This window comes from Petromyzon marinus, chromosome 7 (assembly GCF_048934315.1).
Source record: "Petromyzon marinus isolate PM22_M1 ecotype Great Lakes invasive population chromosome 7, UKy_Petmar_22M1.pri1.0, whole genome shotgun sequence".
Taxonomy (NCBI): domain Eukaryota; kingdom Metazoa; phylum Chordata; class Hyperoartia; order Petromyzontiformes; family Petromyzontidae; genus Petromyzon; species Petromyzon marinus.
In genome coordinates, this window is record NC_133673.1 from 7714658 (window position 1) to 7733538 (window position 18881).

General features: G+C 42.4%; 1 protein-coding gene across 10 annotated transcripts in view; it reads right to left on the reverse strand.

Annotated features, from left to right (window-relative positions):
* Window positions 1-18881, reverse strand: part of LOC116939898 (protein-methionine sulfoxide oxidase mical3a-like) — a 143109-nt gene that overhangs the window by 60170 nt on the left and 64058 nt on the right. For 9 of the 10 annotated variants that reach the window (XM_076065306.1, XM_076065308.1, XM_076065307.1 and 6 more), the window contains 7 exons: window positions 18037-18132; window positions 16391-16483; window positions 14004-14069; window positions 12779-12898; window positions 9343-9456; window positions 2547-2733; window positions 1274-1365 (listed from right to left, as the gene is read on the reverse strand). In XM_076065306.1, coding sequence (XP_075921421.1) covers window positions 1274-1365; window positions 2547-2733; window positions 9343-9456; window positions 12779-12898; window positions 14004-14069; window positions 16391-16483; window positions 18037-18132 — 768 coding nt within the window. The remainder of the gene's footprint in view (window positions 1-1273; window positions 1366-2546; window positions 2734-9342; window positions 9457-12778; window positions 12899-14003; window positions 14070-16390; window positions 16484-18036; window positions 18133-18881) is intronic. The other variant, XM_076065315.1, reaches the window with a different exon arrangement.

Consider the following 18881-nt stretch of genomic DNA (forward strand, 5'->3'; position numbering starts at 1 on the left):
ATAGACATTGAAGAGCATTGGCGGGAGTACTGAACCTTGTGGCAATCCATTGTTGAGGAACTGGGTTGAGCTGGATTTGTTGCCCATATAGACACGCAGTCGCCTATTGCTCAGTATCGTCCATATCAGGCGTATTGTTTCGAGGCAGGGAATGGTCCTTGCGAGCTTCAACATCAAGCCCTTAATCCAGACTGTGTCACAGGCCGATGACAAGTCTACAAAGGCTGCGCCGGTCTTGGATTTGTTCTGGAATCCAGCCTCGATGTGTGTCGCAAGGGCCAAAACTTGGTTACAGCAGCTTCATCCAGACCGGAATCCCGCTTGTTCTTCAGGGATCACCGACTCGACGAGGGAGCTGATCCTCTGGATGATGCGTTCCAGGAGTTACAGGTCATGTACAGGAGTGATATTGGCCTATAGCTTTCTGGGTTGTCGGTTGGCTTGCCTGGTTTGTATATGGCAATGACCATCGCCTCTCGCCATGCTTTTGGGATGCATCCGGTTTTCATGCTTTTTGTGTACAGTTTTGCCAGCCATTGGGGTCCCCTAGCGCATAAGTGATGGTGCAATTGAATGAAATTGATTGTTTGTCCATCACTGAATCATTTGACTCATATTAGACCGAAATTTACCAGATTTAAACATTTCAAAACTACAAGTTTGTTTTTTGAGAGGGGGTGGCTTGACCCGGAAAGCGAGCAAAAAGTTTCACGCCGGGGAACTAACAGCTCAGTGAACACCTTCTCAGTGTCCATCTGCAAGTCGCAAAGCATTAGACACCGAGCAAAATATGAGAGTGCACGCCACAACAGTGCATGTCTAGACAAGGCCCTCAAAGGCTCAGTGAGTTTAAGTCATAAGATAAAGTCAGAAGATGAAGCCAAAGTGGACTCCAGCTCAAACATGCATGGGGAAAGCTCATCTGTTTAAAACTCTGAGCCCGTTGTGCAAAGGTCCACACTTCTATAACATTGGTGGATGAGTTGATATACAGACAATCACTGTTGTATGACATTATGGGTAGCTGACGGCAGTGCAGCAAAATCCATGTTTGCACTGTACAATCGTCCAACGTCTATGCTCACGATGCAGTAACCCTCGCGACCCGCATGGCATGGAGTAGCCCTCATCAAGTGGTGGATTGACAAAATGTCTGTAAATGTACACGCACATTTTAGAGCAGAATAAATGCATTTTAACGGTCATCTCCCCTTTGGAGAAAGGACGTGTCACTGGTGAATTGGCACAACGGTGTCCAGAAGCAGTGCTTTACCTCCGCGTCAAGGGCCATCTCATTGCGCTGCATTTTCCTCTGCATGAACCCTGACAGGCGGTAGCAGTAGTGAGGCTTGCAGTAAAATTTTCCTAAAGCAAAAACAACAAAACACAGAGGTGAATAAAGACCAACATGGCAATAAAGAGCAACACGACAATGCAAATCCAGCAAATGGAACTCGGACGAGTCACTTCAACACCACAAGCGTGATCACATTGTCCCTTCTTCTTCTGCTTATTCTTTCGTACGGCTGAAGTAGATGCAGAACAACAACGACAATTTCACTTTCAGGTGGTCAAGCCAGATAACCACGTCAGGAGCAGTGGAGTGTATCGCTGTGATGTCTGCTTCGTATTTGTGGATCGAGTATTGCGTTTGTTATATGTTGAATGGTTTGTTTTGGATGGCCTCAATAGTACCTTGGAGCGTTTTTTTTATTTTCCATTTGTCCATCAGGTATCTGCATCGGCCATAATTTGAGCGGATGCGATTTAGGGTGGACTATTAGCTTCGTGGGAGATCAAACCTAGGAATCTTCTGTGCTGGGTCTTTCAAAATGATGATAGTTTTTGGGTCTTATGAAAGACCCAACAACATCATCCGTAACGTCGATTAACTCCAAGTTTGGAGGCACGCAAATTAACAACCGAGCGATCAACAGCTCAAGCAGAGAGCAAAAAAACATTACATTTGAACTAAGAATGAATATAACGTTCTTCCCTCAAACAAATTTAATAGAACTGATGAAATACAACTACTTTCCAAGTTCATTCGGCCAGAACATACATGAGGCATCCAAATGAACGACCATTCTTGATGCAATATATATTCGGATCGATTCAGGATGAATAAGGAGATTTTGGACACTTGTCTGGCAAGCGATACATTTTTAATCCAACGATGGGAAACAATCTACGCTGATGGCGTTAAACCAGATCTGGGTTATCCGATTATGTAAACAATAATCATCTCATTGAATTATTGGTTCTATTACACGACTAATCGGATAACACAAAGATAACATTTGTTTTAAGTCTCACCTCTCTTCCCACATGTGCCGCTGGACAGGAATAATGAGCAGGGCTTGGTGATGTACTCAGCATCACTGACGGGGGAGGAGGCAGGATGCCGGAGTGGCCACATATTTTTAATAGGGCCCGAGCATTTGAATTCATCTCCCCTGTTCTACTTTGGACATAAACGTTGCACAACCTGGCCACGTAATATCTAGGACGACAATGATTTGAGCAAGGCATTCCGACCGGCGTACCGTCTTCCACGTCGAATGCGAATGCTCCCAGGCGTAATGTGACATCGCAGTAGTTGCACTTGAAGCAGCCGCGGTGGAAGAACTTGCCCTCGGCGCTCAGACGCTCCATCACGTAGACTCGCCGCCCGCAGAAGTAGCAGGTGTCGCTACCACCCAGATTCTGGGGAAACTCTTTCCGCAGGGAGCCCTTCCGTGTGCACACATACAACAGGGAGAAAAAATCACGAGGAAACCATGTGAATAATTATATCAACGAAGACCTCATTACAGCCAACGTTATTGATGTCGCCGCACCTAATCATCATTTCCCTTCTTCCAGATCCTGTAGTTTTATAAAGTAAGCACTTCACCAACAAGATCCCCTCTTAGAGTCATCATCATCTGTGATCCCTCGAGGTCGAGTATGATGATCGTCCATGGACAGCGATGATGGTCAGTTTGTGGGTTCACAGGTGGCTGATAAGGCAAATCCTGGAACCAAATATCTTATATTCTTGGTTCTTTCGGTAAAGTCACGTTGAAGGGAAACAATAAAATAATAAAATATATGTAAAACAATAAAATTCTCACGACGTTTCGACTGCAACAAACAGTCATCATTAGGTGTGAAAACCAACGGCAAGAACATTTGAAAGAAGTGGCGGTTTGTATTTATTTATATTCAAGAATATGAATCACTGCAGTCACGAAAGCTTTAAATCAAAACCAAATATCTTGTTACACTTTCTTACAGTAGCCCACCATCTGAATGTGGGTCTTCACTTTGGTCGCTAACCTCTGGGTGCCTCTCTAAGGCCTCTCTCAGTAATCTGCATTCCTCCATTATGCACACCTTCCCCATCCACCGTGACATCCACTGCCTGATTACATCTACATCTGCTGTGAAATTCCGAGCATCCTCTGCATGCACCTGTAAACAAAGGCCATAGCGTATTTGCTATATATGTAAGGGATAAATAGATCTTAGGTTGGCATTTGTCCTGATATTTGTTTTACAACAGTTCAGAAGCTCAGTCGTACAAGCAATAGTAGAAAAGCAATGTACCTGAAAAGGTTGCAGATCAGATAGAAGCATCGCCCCATCACTGCTTCTCAATACAATCTCCACTCATCTCAACATACGAATAATGCCAACCTCTAAAGCGCTGTAACATTGCAAGCCATTTCCAAGTTGCTCAAACATATCTCTTATACTAGAAATTGAAAAGCTGCCCTTTTCATACATTAAAAAATAACTAGATTAAACTCTCGATAATCTGGGGTAATGGGCAAGGCTGTCCAGAGAGGGGGCAAAAAGGGTAATTTGCCAAAGGCCTCAGACAAGAGAGGGCCTCACAACAGTACTATTTTTGACTGTCACTAATGAATAAGGGGGCCTCAAGTGGTGCTTTCCCCAGGCTACTGGGAAGCCCTGGTAAAGGGCAGACAAGTAATTTGGAGAAAAGAAAACACAAATATTACAAATATACAAACTAGGCTATTAAAACATATAACTGTTCATTTTGGCTGCGAAAGTCTACAAGTTAAATAAAAGTTATTGTTTACCTACTGAGGGTGGAGATGAAACCTTAGAATGTGTTTGCCTATATTGCTCTTTCAAGTAATTATTTTACTTGCTGGCTTTTCAGCTGTCACTTGGGCACGTAGTCATAGACCCTCGATGAGTGAGGGGGACCAAAATGATTAAACCAGCACGGGTGTAAACATTTATGACTTTTTTTTTTCTAAAGCACTGTTCATCTGCAACCCAGATAATCTGAGCAGATATAATCGAGTTGACGCCATTCCTTTGGATCATGATGCCAGTCATGTGCCAAAAGCCTTGAAATCCACTTGACCAATGTACCCATACGTATTCCTTAAAAATTCCAAAGAATAACAGGAATACCAGCATTTAGTTATTTCTGTTTAGTACTGGGATTTTGTCCAATGTGTAGGAAAAATATATAATCTGCAAAACATGCCCGAGAAGGTTAAAACCAATTGCCACTTCTGTTGTGATGAGGCAGGAATTAAAGCACACTTGCTGGTACTGAAACGTGATGCATCAACTGCTTTGACATACACTTACGTAAGTGTGTCCACACACATGCAGTCAAGTTGTTTGTCACATTGCTCAACGTGAAGGCATTATGGTTACAATATCAAGATTATACTAAATGCATGTACATATGGGAAAAGGCTCAAAATACCACACAAAACTACTGCATTGTGAGCTTGCAACCAGCATTTGCCACACACACCCCACTTTACACCACAAGCCTAAAGAAGCACGTGGTATTAAGCATGAGAACAGACTACCACGTGGATGTACACAGCAAGTTAAGACTGGCCTTTCACAACCATTGTCTGTGGAATAATCCAGCGACTCAACCGTTGAAAAGTTTCTGTACCGTGGAAACGAGCGCTAGCACCAAGTTAACTGTAAACACAACTTATTATGCTAGTTTATTTGAACAGGACATGTCACTAAAGTCTGCCAGTGCGTGCTGAAGCGTGCTCAAACAAGACGCCTTCAACAGCTTACAGCAGGCCAAACAGACGCCACCAAGCTACTCAAGTGTCAGGCCTGAATGTAAGCCAAGGAAACTCATCGCTAGACCACATTCAACAATTTATGCTTTTCTTTGGAATGATTGCAAACAGTACAAACGGTCTGTGTAAAAGAAAACATCTTAATGAACATTCAAACCACGAGTTAATATTTTTTTAAAAGCCAACTTTCAGAAAACTATATCCATTGCGCAAACGAGGCTCAATGCAAACACAACATGGGACTAATTCCTGTTGCGATTACTTACTACCACAACATTCATTATTCCTAACAGGAAATTTTTCGTAATTTACAATTCAGTATCGTGAACACATTTAGACTGCATTGTACGGATGCATGCAGTAGAATATAATAAATGCAAACTCATCGGAGCTGAAATAGATGGTTCCTGCATACAATAGTGGTAACATAACAACATTGTTTTAACATGAATGACTCTTCAACAGACGCAGAAGGTCAAAACCGGTTGTGACTTTGCCTGCTTATGCAAGTGCTGTTTTGAAACATTAATCAGAAACGCCCATTTGTCTGCTCTCTCGCGAGTTCAGCAGTTCCACTGCTGGATGATATTTTTTCCACCTGAGGACGACTGCTTGTGTTGTGATCGAAATGTCGTGATTTATTTTGTTTTATACCTACAGTGAGGGAAAAAAGTATTTGATCCCCTGCTGATTTTGTACGTTTGCCCACTGACAATGAAATGATCAGTCTATAATTTTAATGGCAGGTTTATTTGAACAGTGAGAGACAGAATAACAACAAAATCCAGAAAAATGCATGTCAAAAATGTTATAAATTGATTTGCATTTTAATGAGGGAAATAAGTATTTGACCCCCTCTCAATCAGAAAGATTTCCGGCTCCCAGGTGTCTTTTATACAGGTAACGAGCTGAGATTAGGAGCACTCTTGAAGGGAGTGCTCCTAATCTCAGCTTGTTACCTGTATAAAAGACACCTGTCCACAGAAGCAATCAATCAATCAATCAGATTCCAAACTCTCCACCATGGCCAAGACCAAAGAGCTCTCCAAGGATGTCAGGGACAAGATTGTAGACCTACACAAGGCTGGAATGGGCTACAAGACCATTGCCAAGCAGCTTGGTGAGAAGGTGACAACAGTTGGTGCGATTATTCGCAAATGGAAGAAACGAAAAAGAACTGTCAATCTCCCTCGACCTGGGGCTCCATGCAAGATCTCACCTCGTGGAGTTGCAATGATCATGAGAACTGTGAGGAATCAGCCCAGAACTACACGGGAGGATCTTGTCAATGATCTCAAGGCAGCTGGGACCATAGGCACCAAAAAACAATTGGTGACACACTACGCCGTGAAGGACTGAAATCCTGCAGCGCCCGCAAGGTCCCTCTGCTCAAGAAAGCACATATACATGCCCGTCTGAAGTTTGCCAATGAACATCTGAATGATTCAGAGGACAACTGGGTGAAAGTGTTGTGGTCAGATGAGACCAAAATGGAGCTCTTTGGCATCAACTCAACTCGCCGTGTTTGGAGGAGGAGGAGGAGGAGGAATGCTGCCTATGACCCCAAGAACACCATCCCCACCGTCAAACATGGAGGTGGAAACATTATGCTTTGGGGGTGTTTTTCTGCTAAGGGGACAGGACAACTTCTCCGCATCAAAGGAACGATGGACGGGGCCATGTACCGTCAAGTCTTGGGTGAGAACCTCCTTCCCTCAGCCAGGGCATTGAAAATGGGTCATAGATGGGTATTCCAGCATGACAATGACCCAAAACACACGGCCAAGGCAACAAAGGAGTGGCTCAAGAAGAAGCACATTAAGGTCCTGGAGTGGCCTAGCCAGTCTCCAGACCTTAATCCCATAGAAAATCTGTGGAGGGAGCTGAAGGTTCGAGTTGCCAAACGTCAGTCTCGAAACCTTAATGACTTGGAGACGATCTGCATAGAGGAGTGGGACAAAATCCCTCCTGAGATGTGTGCAAACCTGGTAGCCAACTACAAGAAACGTCTGACCTCTGTGATTGCCAACAAGGGTTTTGCCACCAAGTACTAAGTCATGATTTTCAGAGGGGTCAAATACTTATTTCCCTCATTAAAATGCAAATCAATCTATAACATTTTTGACATGCGTTTTTCTGAATTTTGTTGTTGTTATTCTGTCTCTCACTGTTCAAATAAACCTACCATTAAAATTATAGACTGATCATTTCTTTGTCAGTGGGCAAACGTACAAAATCAGCAGGGGATCAAATACTTTTTTTCCCTCACTGTACGTGACTTTACCGAAAGAACCAAAGAGCAAGAAAAACATGTTATTTTAATGTAGAGAGATGGACTTGTCTTTTAATTGATTTACATCAGAAATAGATGAATACACGCACAGCTGAATTTTGAAATGCCAGCTCTCATTGTATCCAAATGAGCTTTTAGTAACGTGTACAACAGTTCAGCTTTTCATTTAATAAAAATATATATCTAGTTTATGCTGGGATCAGAATTTACATAAATGCGGAGATGATCAGCCGAGTGATTTATAGACGGTCTCTCTTAGGACATGACACCAGCTTAACCCTGGAAGAACAGTTACTCTGTAGTTCAGAGCATCAAATGCCAAGTGAACAAAGCAGATGGGGATCAAAGACAGGAGATCAAACTCATCAGCACTTCAAGCTCTCATTGATCTGCCAATATATGCCACTGGTATAGCTGACAAACTGTTTTTTTTTCTACAAAGACAAGGATTGGCCATTTAACATTGTATAATTATGCATCACTGTAAAATGAAATTAATGTTGAAGCATTATATATCGGGCAAAGCTATGCCAGGATTTCAGGGCTAACGGCAGCATTTAAAATCACTTTTGCTATTTTGTTGTATGTCTTTGGTGACCCTTATAAATATTAGCTTTAATGATTTATTGTAAAAATATATTAAAATTGTTATTTTAACAAGAGATCAGTTTGAAAAAAAAAACTGTTGCTGCAGTGACCTGCGTTGTGTTTATAAACGCTGGGTTATGGTATCCAGTATCTCATTTGGTGTAATGTTTTTTTAAGAGCATTGGTTAATATCACCAGACAAAATGTGTCTTGTATCCAACCATTAACCGCTTAAAGGGAAACCACGATATGTCTATTCCCTGACATTGTCAAGGCATGCCAGGTTATAGATAAGTACAGTACTGTGAGTGATTTGGCTGTAGAGCTATGTGCCTGTGAAAAGTATTTTCAAATATATGCCTTTAAAAATCCTGGCCTTTTTTGGAAATTTGACGGCAGATTATATCCACCTATTTTCATGTTCCTTTAGCAACTGTCCCACCATGGCAACCGTCACAAACACAGACAAACAGCTCTGCAGCTTGCAGCTTCCAGCCAGGGAGAAAGGACAAGGTCCCTGTTTGAAGTGGTGTCGGCCAACCAACCGCCATGTGGGAAGAATTACGTTCATTTCCGAAGAGCAGCAGCGGTTGTGGCCGCATCCACTCGGGACTCCGTGCCGCCACTCTCTGTAATCACTCCAGTGTTTGCTTAATGAAGTATAACGTAATGCTGCGGTCAAATTTAAACAAATAAAATAAAATATTACACTTGTTGTTGTCCTAGGGCATGATATAGCATGGAAACAGCGTAAATTAAACTGAATATCTGTGACCAATTCTGCCAATTTTTTTGCAGATATGCACCACCAAAGCTGGCAAAAGCAGGATACATTTTCCACAAACGGACCCCGAGAGTTGAGATTAAAAGTGCCGTTTTAAAAGTTGTATTATGTAAAAAATTAAATTTCAACTTATTTTTGAAAAAAAAAAAAGGTTAATTTCATCACTGTTTGGGTACAATTATATGTGGCACGACAAACATTCAGGAAGGACATTGGTGACCATGCCAGGTAACATCAGGCTGACACAGCCCAAACAAGTCTTAAGCACAGTCGCGTGACATTTCACAAAGTGCCTCATTCTGTCAGATGCACTTTACACCACCGTGATAAATTGCATTACTGAAAGACAATAATAAAAAAAAAATTCCCGCCAAGTGTCACACTCATAAAGGGTTCCCGGGCACCCTTTAATAAATTAGGCGCGAGTCAAAATTTGTGGCGAGGCTTTGCCTGCTCAAAACCACAGTGGGATATACGGTACACACAATGCAAAGCGCATGCAGGCATCCGACACACCGGTGCATGCGTGCGTGGTGTGGAACGCCGGCAGTGAGGAATCGTGCTCAATTCAGCCTTCCTTTGCTGGCAATTCTTACCAAGTGCTTCAGCTCCCTCTTGTCTAGGAGGGGCCTGGGCCCAGCGGGCTGCATCTGGCTAACAAGCTGTGCCGCCCTCTCGCTAACACCCGTCGAGTACATCCGAATGTACGACTGGCCTCGCCGAACGCCAGTCCCAAAAGGAGGAAAAGCCAAGGTGGAGGATGTTCACCAGGAGGAAAGGGGAGGGGGGGCAGGAAAAAGGAAAAATTTCACAGAGAGAGCAGAGTGGGATAAAACAAGGCAAAGGAAAAAAATACAATGCAAACAATAGGAAAGCGTAAAGTGTGTGCAGACTGAACAAAGAATTATTGATGCTTGAATCAAAGATAAACACGACAAAACATAAATAGATACAAGATCAGAAACTTTAAAATATTTTTTTAACTCACAGACATTACACACAACCAGAAAAATGTGATAATACAAGCATATAGTATTAAGTGGTGGGAACAGACATGATGCTGGTTAGATATTAATGAAGAATCAGTTTAGTCCAAGGCAATTAGTAAGTAACAAATACACACAAAATACTAATGAGCATGGTCACAAAAATAAATTAAATTTGGCTGCATGATGGGGGCCTGACATGGTATTTATTTTCACAAGAACACGCCATAATATTATTTTCAGGCCGACTGACATCAAATTGCTTTCGTGTTGTCTTGCCAAGTATAGACAGCACAGCAAACCATCAAAACCTACGGAGTACATACCACACCGACTTATGACAGATGCATGTAGGTCGCGTTGCAAATGAGCCAATTGACTTACGGAGCAAAGCACGCTTAAGGGTTTAATTGGCATTGTAATATACTACTAGGTGAGGCTCGTCCAATGCCTATAAGTGATTCAACAGAGGCTGCTAACTTGAGCATGGGTGTCAAATATTCACCACCTATTATGGGGAGCTTTTTTTGTTCCAGAATCTCACGAAACACCCCTACCCCCCCCCATTACAAATCTACCAGGGAAGAGGAAAACTCAAGTTAAAACAATGACTGCAAGGTTAGAAAATAACAAAAATACTGAACAATGGAGGTGGCCAGGTGGCTCAAGGGGGTACAATACTACGTCAGAGCCGGTAACGCTGGGGCGCTGGGATCGAACCCGGGTTTCATCCGTCTATGGTTAAACTGGTTTCTCATGTGCAGCAGGATGTTTGTTTAATATCAGTCACTAATGAATGAGCAAAAACGAAAATCATCAGGTTTCATGATCATTTTTTTTGGCTTTTTCAGTTCTTAGAATTAGAACAAAAATCAGTTCCATTACTGTACACTATGCGGGGAATGTGGGAAGGTGCACCAATCGGTATGGGCAAGAGGTCTACAGCAGTGACTCCATAAGTGATTCTGTGATATAATTTTGTGAAATGGTCAATGCTTGCTGGGAGTCCCAAATACTTGTAAAGATTGCTCGTGACATCTCGACATCACAGTCGGTACATACTTGGTAAATTAACTAATGAAACTTGACACAACCCAGAGATAATGTTGCTTTCAGGATAATTGGCCACTGCCATTTTTGAGCATCATGCAAATCTTTACGCGCGCACGTTCGGCTTGGCCGGGTGCAGTTCAACCCAGTTCACTCCCTTGCAAGCAAAGACTCCACCGTGCGAACGTGAAGCAGAGCAAGGCTCGACCTAAACTCAACGTTGTACACGGCGTGGCATGCTGAAGGAGTCTGCCCTGCCCACGCCAGTTGTGTCCGACACAAACTATTCAGACTTACGTTCAGGGTAACACTGGAAAAGGTTAACTCGGGCCAATTGTCTACTTATTTATTCGGGAGATTAAATTAAACCAAAATAGAGGAATACACCGCAGAGAGGAGTTCGATATAGTCTAACAAGAAGCCCATGCTGGCTATATATAAAGCACAACTCAGCCTCGTGTAAACAAGTTGACTCATTTAACTTAATAATAACTTTAAAAAGGTAAACAGTCACACAGACAAGGCCATTTGTATTCTGTATAGATTACATTTCATTCCATAGCAGCAGGAAGATTTGCTGTGGCAGCGTGCAAGAATCGCACCGATTAAAACGAGCATTGGCAAATATCAATACACTGTAAACACCTCCATTCGCTTTCCCTACAATAAATGGCATAACACCTCAAACATTAATTCCAGGTCAAGTGACAAAAATAAAGCTTTTAAATAAACAAACGCGGAACACCCAAGCAAGCACTTCCAATATGCCGGCTACCTGTCTGCGGGTGGCAGTGGCGACCGTGCTCTCATTGGGATAGAAACGTTTCTGTTCATCGAGAAACAAATAACAAACATCCCCCCATACGTTCGTTTGCTTTCGGAGCCATTCAGCGACGCATCATTTTATTCTAAGTCACTCATGATCCGTTATGAGAATACCCGTAAACGAAATCCAACCCACTGACAACCAAATTAAAAAGATATACAAGTGTTGAACACAAAATGTTATTGTGATTATTTACCTTAGGACATCTGACATTACACAAATTACTGTTAAATGTGCAGATGACTGTTACACATGTATGACTGTAAGTAAATTCCACAACAACTTCAAAACAGTCACGATGTGATGAGCCAGTACTGTTACTGCAAGGACAAGCGAGTTATTGGAGTCTCTCAGAGGGTGCAGTGCACTACGGTTGGTGAAAAGGCAACTCTGATCTGAAAAGTTGTTCAATTGTCTGCATTATTTTTTATTTCCAAAACTGGTGTCAATAGGAATTCAACAAATTGTATTTATCCCAGTGACAACCACAAATGACATTCATAATCTCTTTTACAAGAACGACTGACGGTTACGAGAGTGACTAAGAGACTACGGCACCAGAACAATGTCTTGCATGCTCGTGTCAGGAAACCTTCGATGTCAGGGTCAGCGTGGATAGCCCAAAATGTGCTTTCGCAATTTGTTGGAGAAATAACCAAGCCGCTGTCACAATCGAATCATCGGTTTCACACAAACCAAGTGGCGAGTGTGTTACCAATCAGGCTATGGCAGCCATCCCCACTTGCATGCAAAGTATCGATTGGGCCTGCAACCAAAGCATCCAGGAATGGCATAAGTTGATTATTTTTATTTCAGTACAGTATATATTGTATGGTGGGTAGTAAATGGCAGTATAAAAAATACTGTATCTTTTTGTTCTCTACATCTATGGTGCCACATCTCCACTACCCGCCTTCACCAACCCGCACTGACCAGCACGGTGAAGCAGGGTCAAATAACCCCCAACGCACGGCAAGGGGAAGCCTTCATCCAGCAGCTGATTGACAAGAGGTTCGTAATAAATGTACACGTGCTCTACAAATGAAGATGATATTGAGTTGCCCCTTTCAGTGACTTAACCACTTCCTGCGAGAGACGGCACTTTGCCTGGCGGCGGGAGCCACGCGCTGGGCGGTGCGGCACACTTCCTTCACACGCATGCCGGGTCACCTGCGACTTGTCCGACTGCCCCTGGAAGAGGGCGGCCAGGTGAGATGCACGCTCGCTGATGCTGGGCTGCTCGGCAGGCAGCTGATCATAAGAGCTAATCACGGCAGGCAGCTGCTCGTGCTGGCGGGTCGACGCAACGAGCACAGGGGTCACAGGGCGGCAGTTGAGTGTGGGGGACCCGTGGAAAACTGATCAACTTTGATTCAAGCAAAATGCCACATTTATTTGAGGACGAAGAGCTATAGGACGCAAAGGGCTTGTAAGGAGTGCTGCGGGGAGAAATGCATGGTTGGAAAATCGGAATGGCCACACTCTCCCCTACTGCAGAGATCGTGATCTAAGCATTGGTCACCATGAATTATTAGGATATATTGAATACATTATCTATTGAGGAGGACAAAATGTGGCATGCCAGTGAGTTCAAATTTCTAGATCTGTTTTCCTGTGCGTTGGAACAAACTGACGGTGCCGATGAACTCCACAGCACGCATCCAAAAATGGAAGCATCCTAAGATGACTCATCCATAGAAAAACACACAAAACTACATGTGTTTCTAACTAAATGGGGTGTATAATTATTACTGTACCAATTTTGTAATGTTTTGCATTCATGTGAGGAGGACCACACTCCAGTACATTTTCAAATTACTGGAAATACAAAAAGGCATTGGTGTCCTTCACTTCGCGTTAATTTAATATCTAAATACTGTACGTCAAATTTCGATTTAAATCTTTCGTGAGTGCAAGGATTCATCTTCTTTGGTTCCAAAGAAGATACTGTACGTCAATTAACATTTTTTTAATGTAATACCTATAAGGTTGTATACAATGTTTTAAAGTATATTCCATCATGTAAACGTTAAGCATTTACACATAAGACTATAAAATATATATTAGGTACGGAATACTTATAAGTACATCTACACACACACAGTGACACACTGCGCTTGCTCAAGCATCTGTGTGTATAATATGCAGTGTCCTGCACACAGCACAAAGTGCAAATGAGTATCACTATGTATAATCATATGTTCAATTCAGACTAGCCTCCTAATATTAGTAGAGATACTGGATGACGGATTAGTTGCCTCACTATGTCCCTATGGACACAAAGACATTACATCAGCATAAATAAAACCGCATCCTGTTACACATATTCCCTGAAAGTGATCACAATGCTGAAGAATTCAGAATTATGTAACTAGGTCACAGACAACGAATTTACCGGCCTTGTCTTCTCACTCTTTTTGAAGTCCTTTTCCCACTTTCTGAGAAAGTATTTACTCAGTTTCTAAACACAGAGCAAAGTAAATAAGGACAAGGCTCTTAAAAAGCAGTATTGTGGAATTCATTAAAAATGTATCATTCACACGGGCCCAGCAAAGGCACAAGGAGTTTGTGAACACACACTAATGTGCACACTTACAGCTCAACACGACTATTACCATGCATTTACTAAAGATCAGATACAAACTCGTTTTGCATTGTTGTGGAGCATTATGGCTTAAAGATGGAGCGCTCTTGCCATTAATATCAGGTAACACAGCAGCATGTGTTTAAACAACCTTGGCCGTGCCTATGACCGAAACTGGTGCAGAGTTTCTTAATTATACAAATACCGCTGGCTCTTAATGGTATGGAAAGTCAATAGGCCAATATTATGAAAAATATGTTTAATGTGTGGAGATGCAGATGGTGCCTCGCTTACTTATGTCTCTATACATAAGAGACAGGGAAAGTCACAATCTCTGCACATTCACAACTTGGACAACTTCAACACCAATCACGCTCACAGGTCAGACAACGCCCATCTCCGTTCTTTAACTGAACTTGTGAGAACGGGACGCAGAGGTTGGCAGTAATCTCACGCAATGTTACGGCGACACTCAAAATAGGATCTCAAAGCAGTGCATTCACATGCAGACGCACACACCATGTGCACAACTCCAACAATAAACACATTACGATCGCAAGCGACACAAAAGGCTTTTTTTAAGTGAAAAAAAATAATTATGATCAGTCACCAAAAGGGGATACGACGAAAAATAAACATTTTAAAACAATAAGACATGAGTGCCAGCTGTTAGTAACACGCGTTACTGTGGGGTCTTCATGCAGAACAGGGAGAGTAAACAACACCACTGCTCCAGGCACACAAGGGAACCATAACGGCCTTCTAAAGACGGACACGAATGATTATTCATTAATAGAAAACTGCAATTTGAATTTGTGCAGTCTCTTCCTTAAATTGGTATTGTTAATAAAAGCATGCTCTGCCTAAAAACTAACTCGTCTAGCCCAAGAAAGTCGGCTTGTCTTTGAGCGATTTCCAAAACGAATAATTTCCACTTGAAAGAACAAAGCATCCCACATTTGCCACTGACACATTTTTGATGATCATGTCGGAACAGACATGTGCCTGATTAGTCACGGAATGTATTGCTCTTTGTCCTGGCAAACTCCCCTGGATTCAATTACAGACATGTGAGATTTGCAGGAGAGAGAGACACGCAGGAGAAGGAACATGATTTCCTTGTGATGCTCACTGCAAGCTGATAATGGCAGAACGCATTGTGTATCGAGCACCTGTAAATCAGCTCACCTGGCACAAATGTCAGGTGTCAAGGTAAACTGTGCCGCAGACTACTGGTCTTACTGGGCACCTGTTGTAGACAACCTGACATACACGAATCGTCATGTATAGTGGTTCCAGTTGTGCCGGCCAATTGACATAAAGGCCACCTGATACAGTCGACATGATATGCATGTAGCTCGAACACAGGCAAATGGAAATACTGGCTGCACTGGCGAGCAATTAATTATTTTCGTTTCTCTACGCAAGTCTTGCCGAGCCTCAAGATTTTTTGTAGGGTCCTGCTACGTTTTTGCAGAAGGGGACGGTGTTACTCTGTGTAATCCTCGATGAATAATTTGCAAGTGACTGTTGAACATTGGAATGTTTGTCCAATACCAGTTACATTGTACATTTGTTTTTTCCTGGGTTCACTGGTATTTTGGGGTACTATTTTACACTGGTAGTTCTTCAAAACATGAGCACATAGAGATGGCTGGGTAGCCCAGGCATTATAGCAATGATCAGGTGCTGGTTGTTGAATACAGGCACTTACCCATTACAAAACTAGGTGCTCAAGTGTAGCAAGTTGATGGTTTTGGCCAATCACCAATGACTACACAAATAATTGTATAAAAATTACTATTGGCATATTATGGCAAAAAATCTTAGTTTTGAGAATTGATAAATAACAATTTAGTTTGACAACCATTCGAAAAAAAACATCTCTACAACAAGGCAAGTTGAAAGGGCAGCACCCTTAGGGTGAATAGGACATCACTTGAAGGGATCTCAGAAGTAGTTCTGAAATATTACCTTCCACAAGCCATTCTTCAACACAGGGTAACACACAGCTTGGTGTACACTCCAAAACTACACTTTGTCTCAAGGCATGATGGGACTATTGGAATAACTTTGGCAAAACAAATACAAAATGTTATTCAATAAACACACGTGCACACGCAGAAAACAGCAGACGTCTCTGTTAATACCACAGCATGTTAGGGTAGAACCAAAACTCATGCTGGGACAGGCAGAACCTGGCTCCGAGCCTCAGGAGGAGTGGCGGCCGGGGAGGCGCCCAGCATGATGATTTTCTTGGGACAAACGCGAGGAGCCCGGGCATAGATGCCCTTCACATTGCAAGAGAGCGGTGAGGGAGACAAGTGTGAGTGGTGCCACGTATTGGCACGCACGCACGCACGCACGTGAGCGCGGCTCAACACCATTTGCCATCTAGGGAAAATGTCTCCGTATTCCAAATACAGTAGAACCTCGGAGATCGAACGCACCAGAACTCGAACAAATCGATGTTCGAACGATATTTCCGAACATATTTTGCCCCGGAAACCGAACGAAATTCGGAGGTCGAACGGGCAATCGCGACTTGAAAGAACCTGTACGGCTGAGACGCGTATGGCCAGCAGCGTGCATGACGCTTGCCCGGACAAAGGTTTTACCGTTTGAGAGGCTCAGTTAACGTGTCGCTCTCACCCAGTGCAGACCCGAAAAACATCGTTCCTTAACTTTTTCGCTAATTTCCTTTATTTTAGTGTTTTTTGGTGTCTATCCATACACAATGTCTCCTCAGAAGGTTAGTGGTAGTGATAAGCCAAAAAGGAAAGTTGTGAGAACCACGATAGAATTAAGAAAAGAGATCACTGCAAAGGCAGAGAGAGGTGTCAGCGTGACCGAGATTTCCAAACAGTATGGTATGCCGAAATCGACCATCTGCACGATACTGAAAGCCATCAAGTCTCCTTACTACAGGTAAAGTGAAGTTCAATGTTAATTTATTTCGTTTATTCCATATATTTATTCATTTATTCCATTTATTTAATGTGTTTCTTGTTTTTTTTGTATGATTTTATGCTTGTAATTACTGTAAACTTCGTGTAAAAATGATTTATAATGAGATATTTCTTGTGTCTGGAGCCAATTAATGTCATTTACATTAATTCTTATGGGGAAAATTAATTAGGTGTTCAAACAAATCGGTGTTTGAATGGCCTTCTGGAACGAATTAATTTCGATCTCCGGGGTACCACTGTACACAGCTCCAGAACCACGTGAACAATAACACGGTTCTAGTGGAGCAGACCCAGAGCTTTTGCTCATAACACTTCTCAACACACATTAATTGCTAAACAACATGACATTGACATTACACAGCACCATAAAACTGAATGTTTTTATTTTGTTCTGTTAAAACATTCTTGGCAAAACTGTTTTATTTCCGAGCAAACTTGTATAACTCTGCTGACTGAATCCAGCGCCAAGATTGTGAAACTCCTGCAAATCGTATCATGACTAACAAAAAAACACTACTTTTCTAATTCTGAACGATAAACAAATCCCAGTGTTCTGTTTGAGCAAACACACATTTTGTTGGCACGGTTTTTTTTCATGTAATAAACTACAAATGTATTTATTAAATGTGGACATTGACAATGAGCATGCATCTGGTCAGGCGGTGGATGGGAAAAGATGGGGGGTGACTTCATGAGCATTCAACATTACAGCAAAGGCCTCCTCACTAATGACAAGATTGGAAAGGCACAAGAGAAGTGTAAGGGAAAGAGAAACAAAGTCACTAACAAGACTGCCAAGGGGGCCATTAATGGATAATGAGTTCATGAATGAACCAATTATTTTATTTCAGGCCGTTTGTTCAAAATCACCTTACCTGATGGCACACAGGCAGAGAGTTTGCCCGAGATAGCTCCTTGGGCCGAGTGGAAGGAGGCTGAGCTACGCGCTCCATGTAGGGCAGCATTATGCTCTAGTCCAGAGACCAGCAGAGGAAGGGAGGACGAGCCGGGGAGATTAAAGCGCAGAGTAGCAGCAGAGAAGCACGTCCTTCCAAGAGGAACACATTCAGGGCAACAGAACCGTAAAGAGCACGAGCAAACGACAGAGCAATGCGGCAGGGACATGGGACGTCAAACAAAAACATCGCTCCGATACAACTGAAAAGCAACGCACGTTCCTCCCAGTTGCTGTAGATCATCTTTCAGCCAAGCGGTCACTGAGATTATGTCAATGGTGCATGCTTATCAAGCGCAGGCTCAGGGCATGCAGCACTTGCTTAGAGCTATGTTATTGGCTGCCATTTACTTAATCTGCCAAGCCTCACAGTGCTGTGACAACCCAGGGTGGATTTCAGGAAAAAGGGGCCCAACAAGTGTGTGTGAATATGTAGATTTAAATGCGTTGTCGGTCTATCAAAACAATTGTGGATTTTTTTCCCCCGCACAAATGCCTCAAGTAAACAAATACAGAATTTTGATTTAAAGCTTTCGTGACTGCAGGAATTCATATTCTTGGTTCTTTTGGTAAAGTCACGTAGAAGGGAAACAATAAAATAATAAAAATATAAAACAATAAAATTCTCACGACGTTTCGACTGCAACACAAGAAATCATCATCAGGTGTGTTGCAGTCGAAACGTCGTGATAATTTTATTGTTTTATATTTTTATTGTTTTATTGCTTCCCTTCTACGTGACTTTACCGAAAGAACCAAAAATAT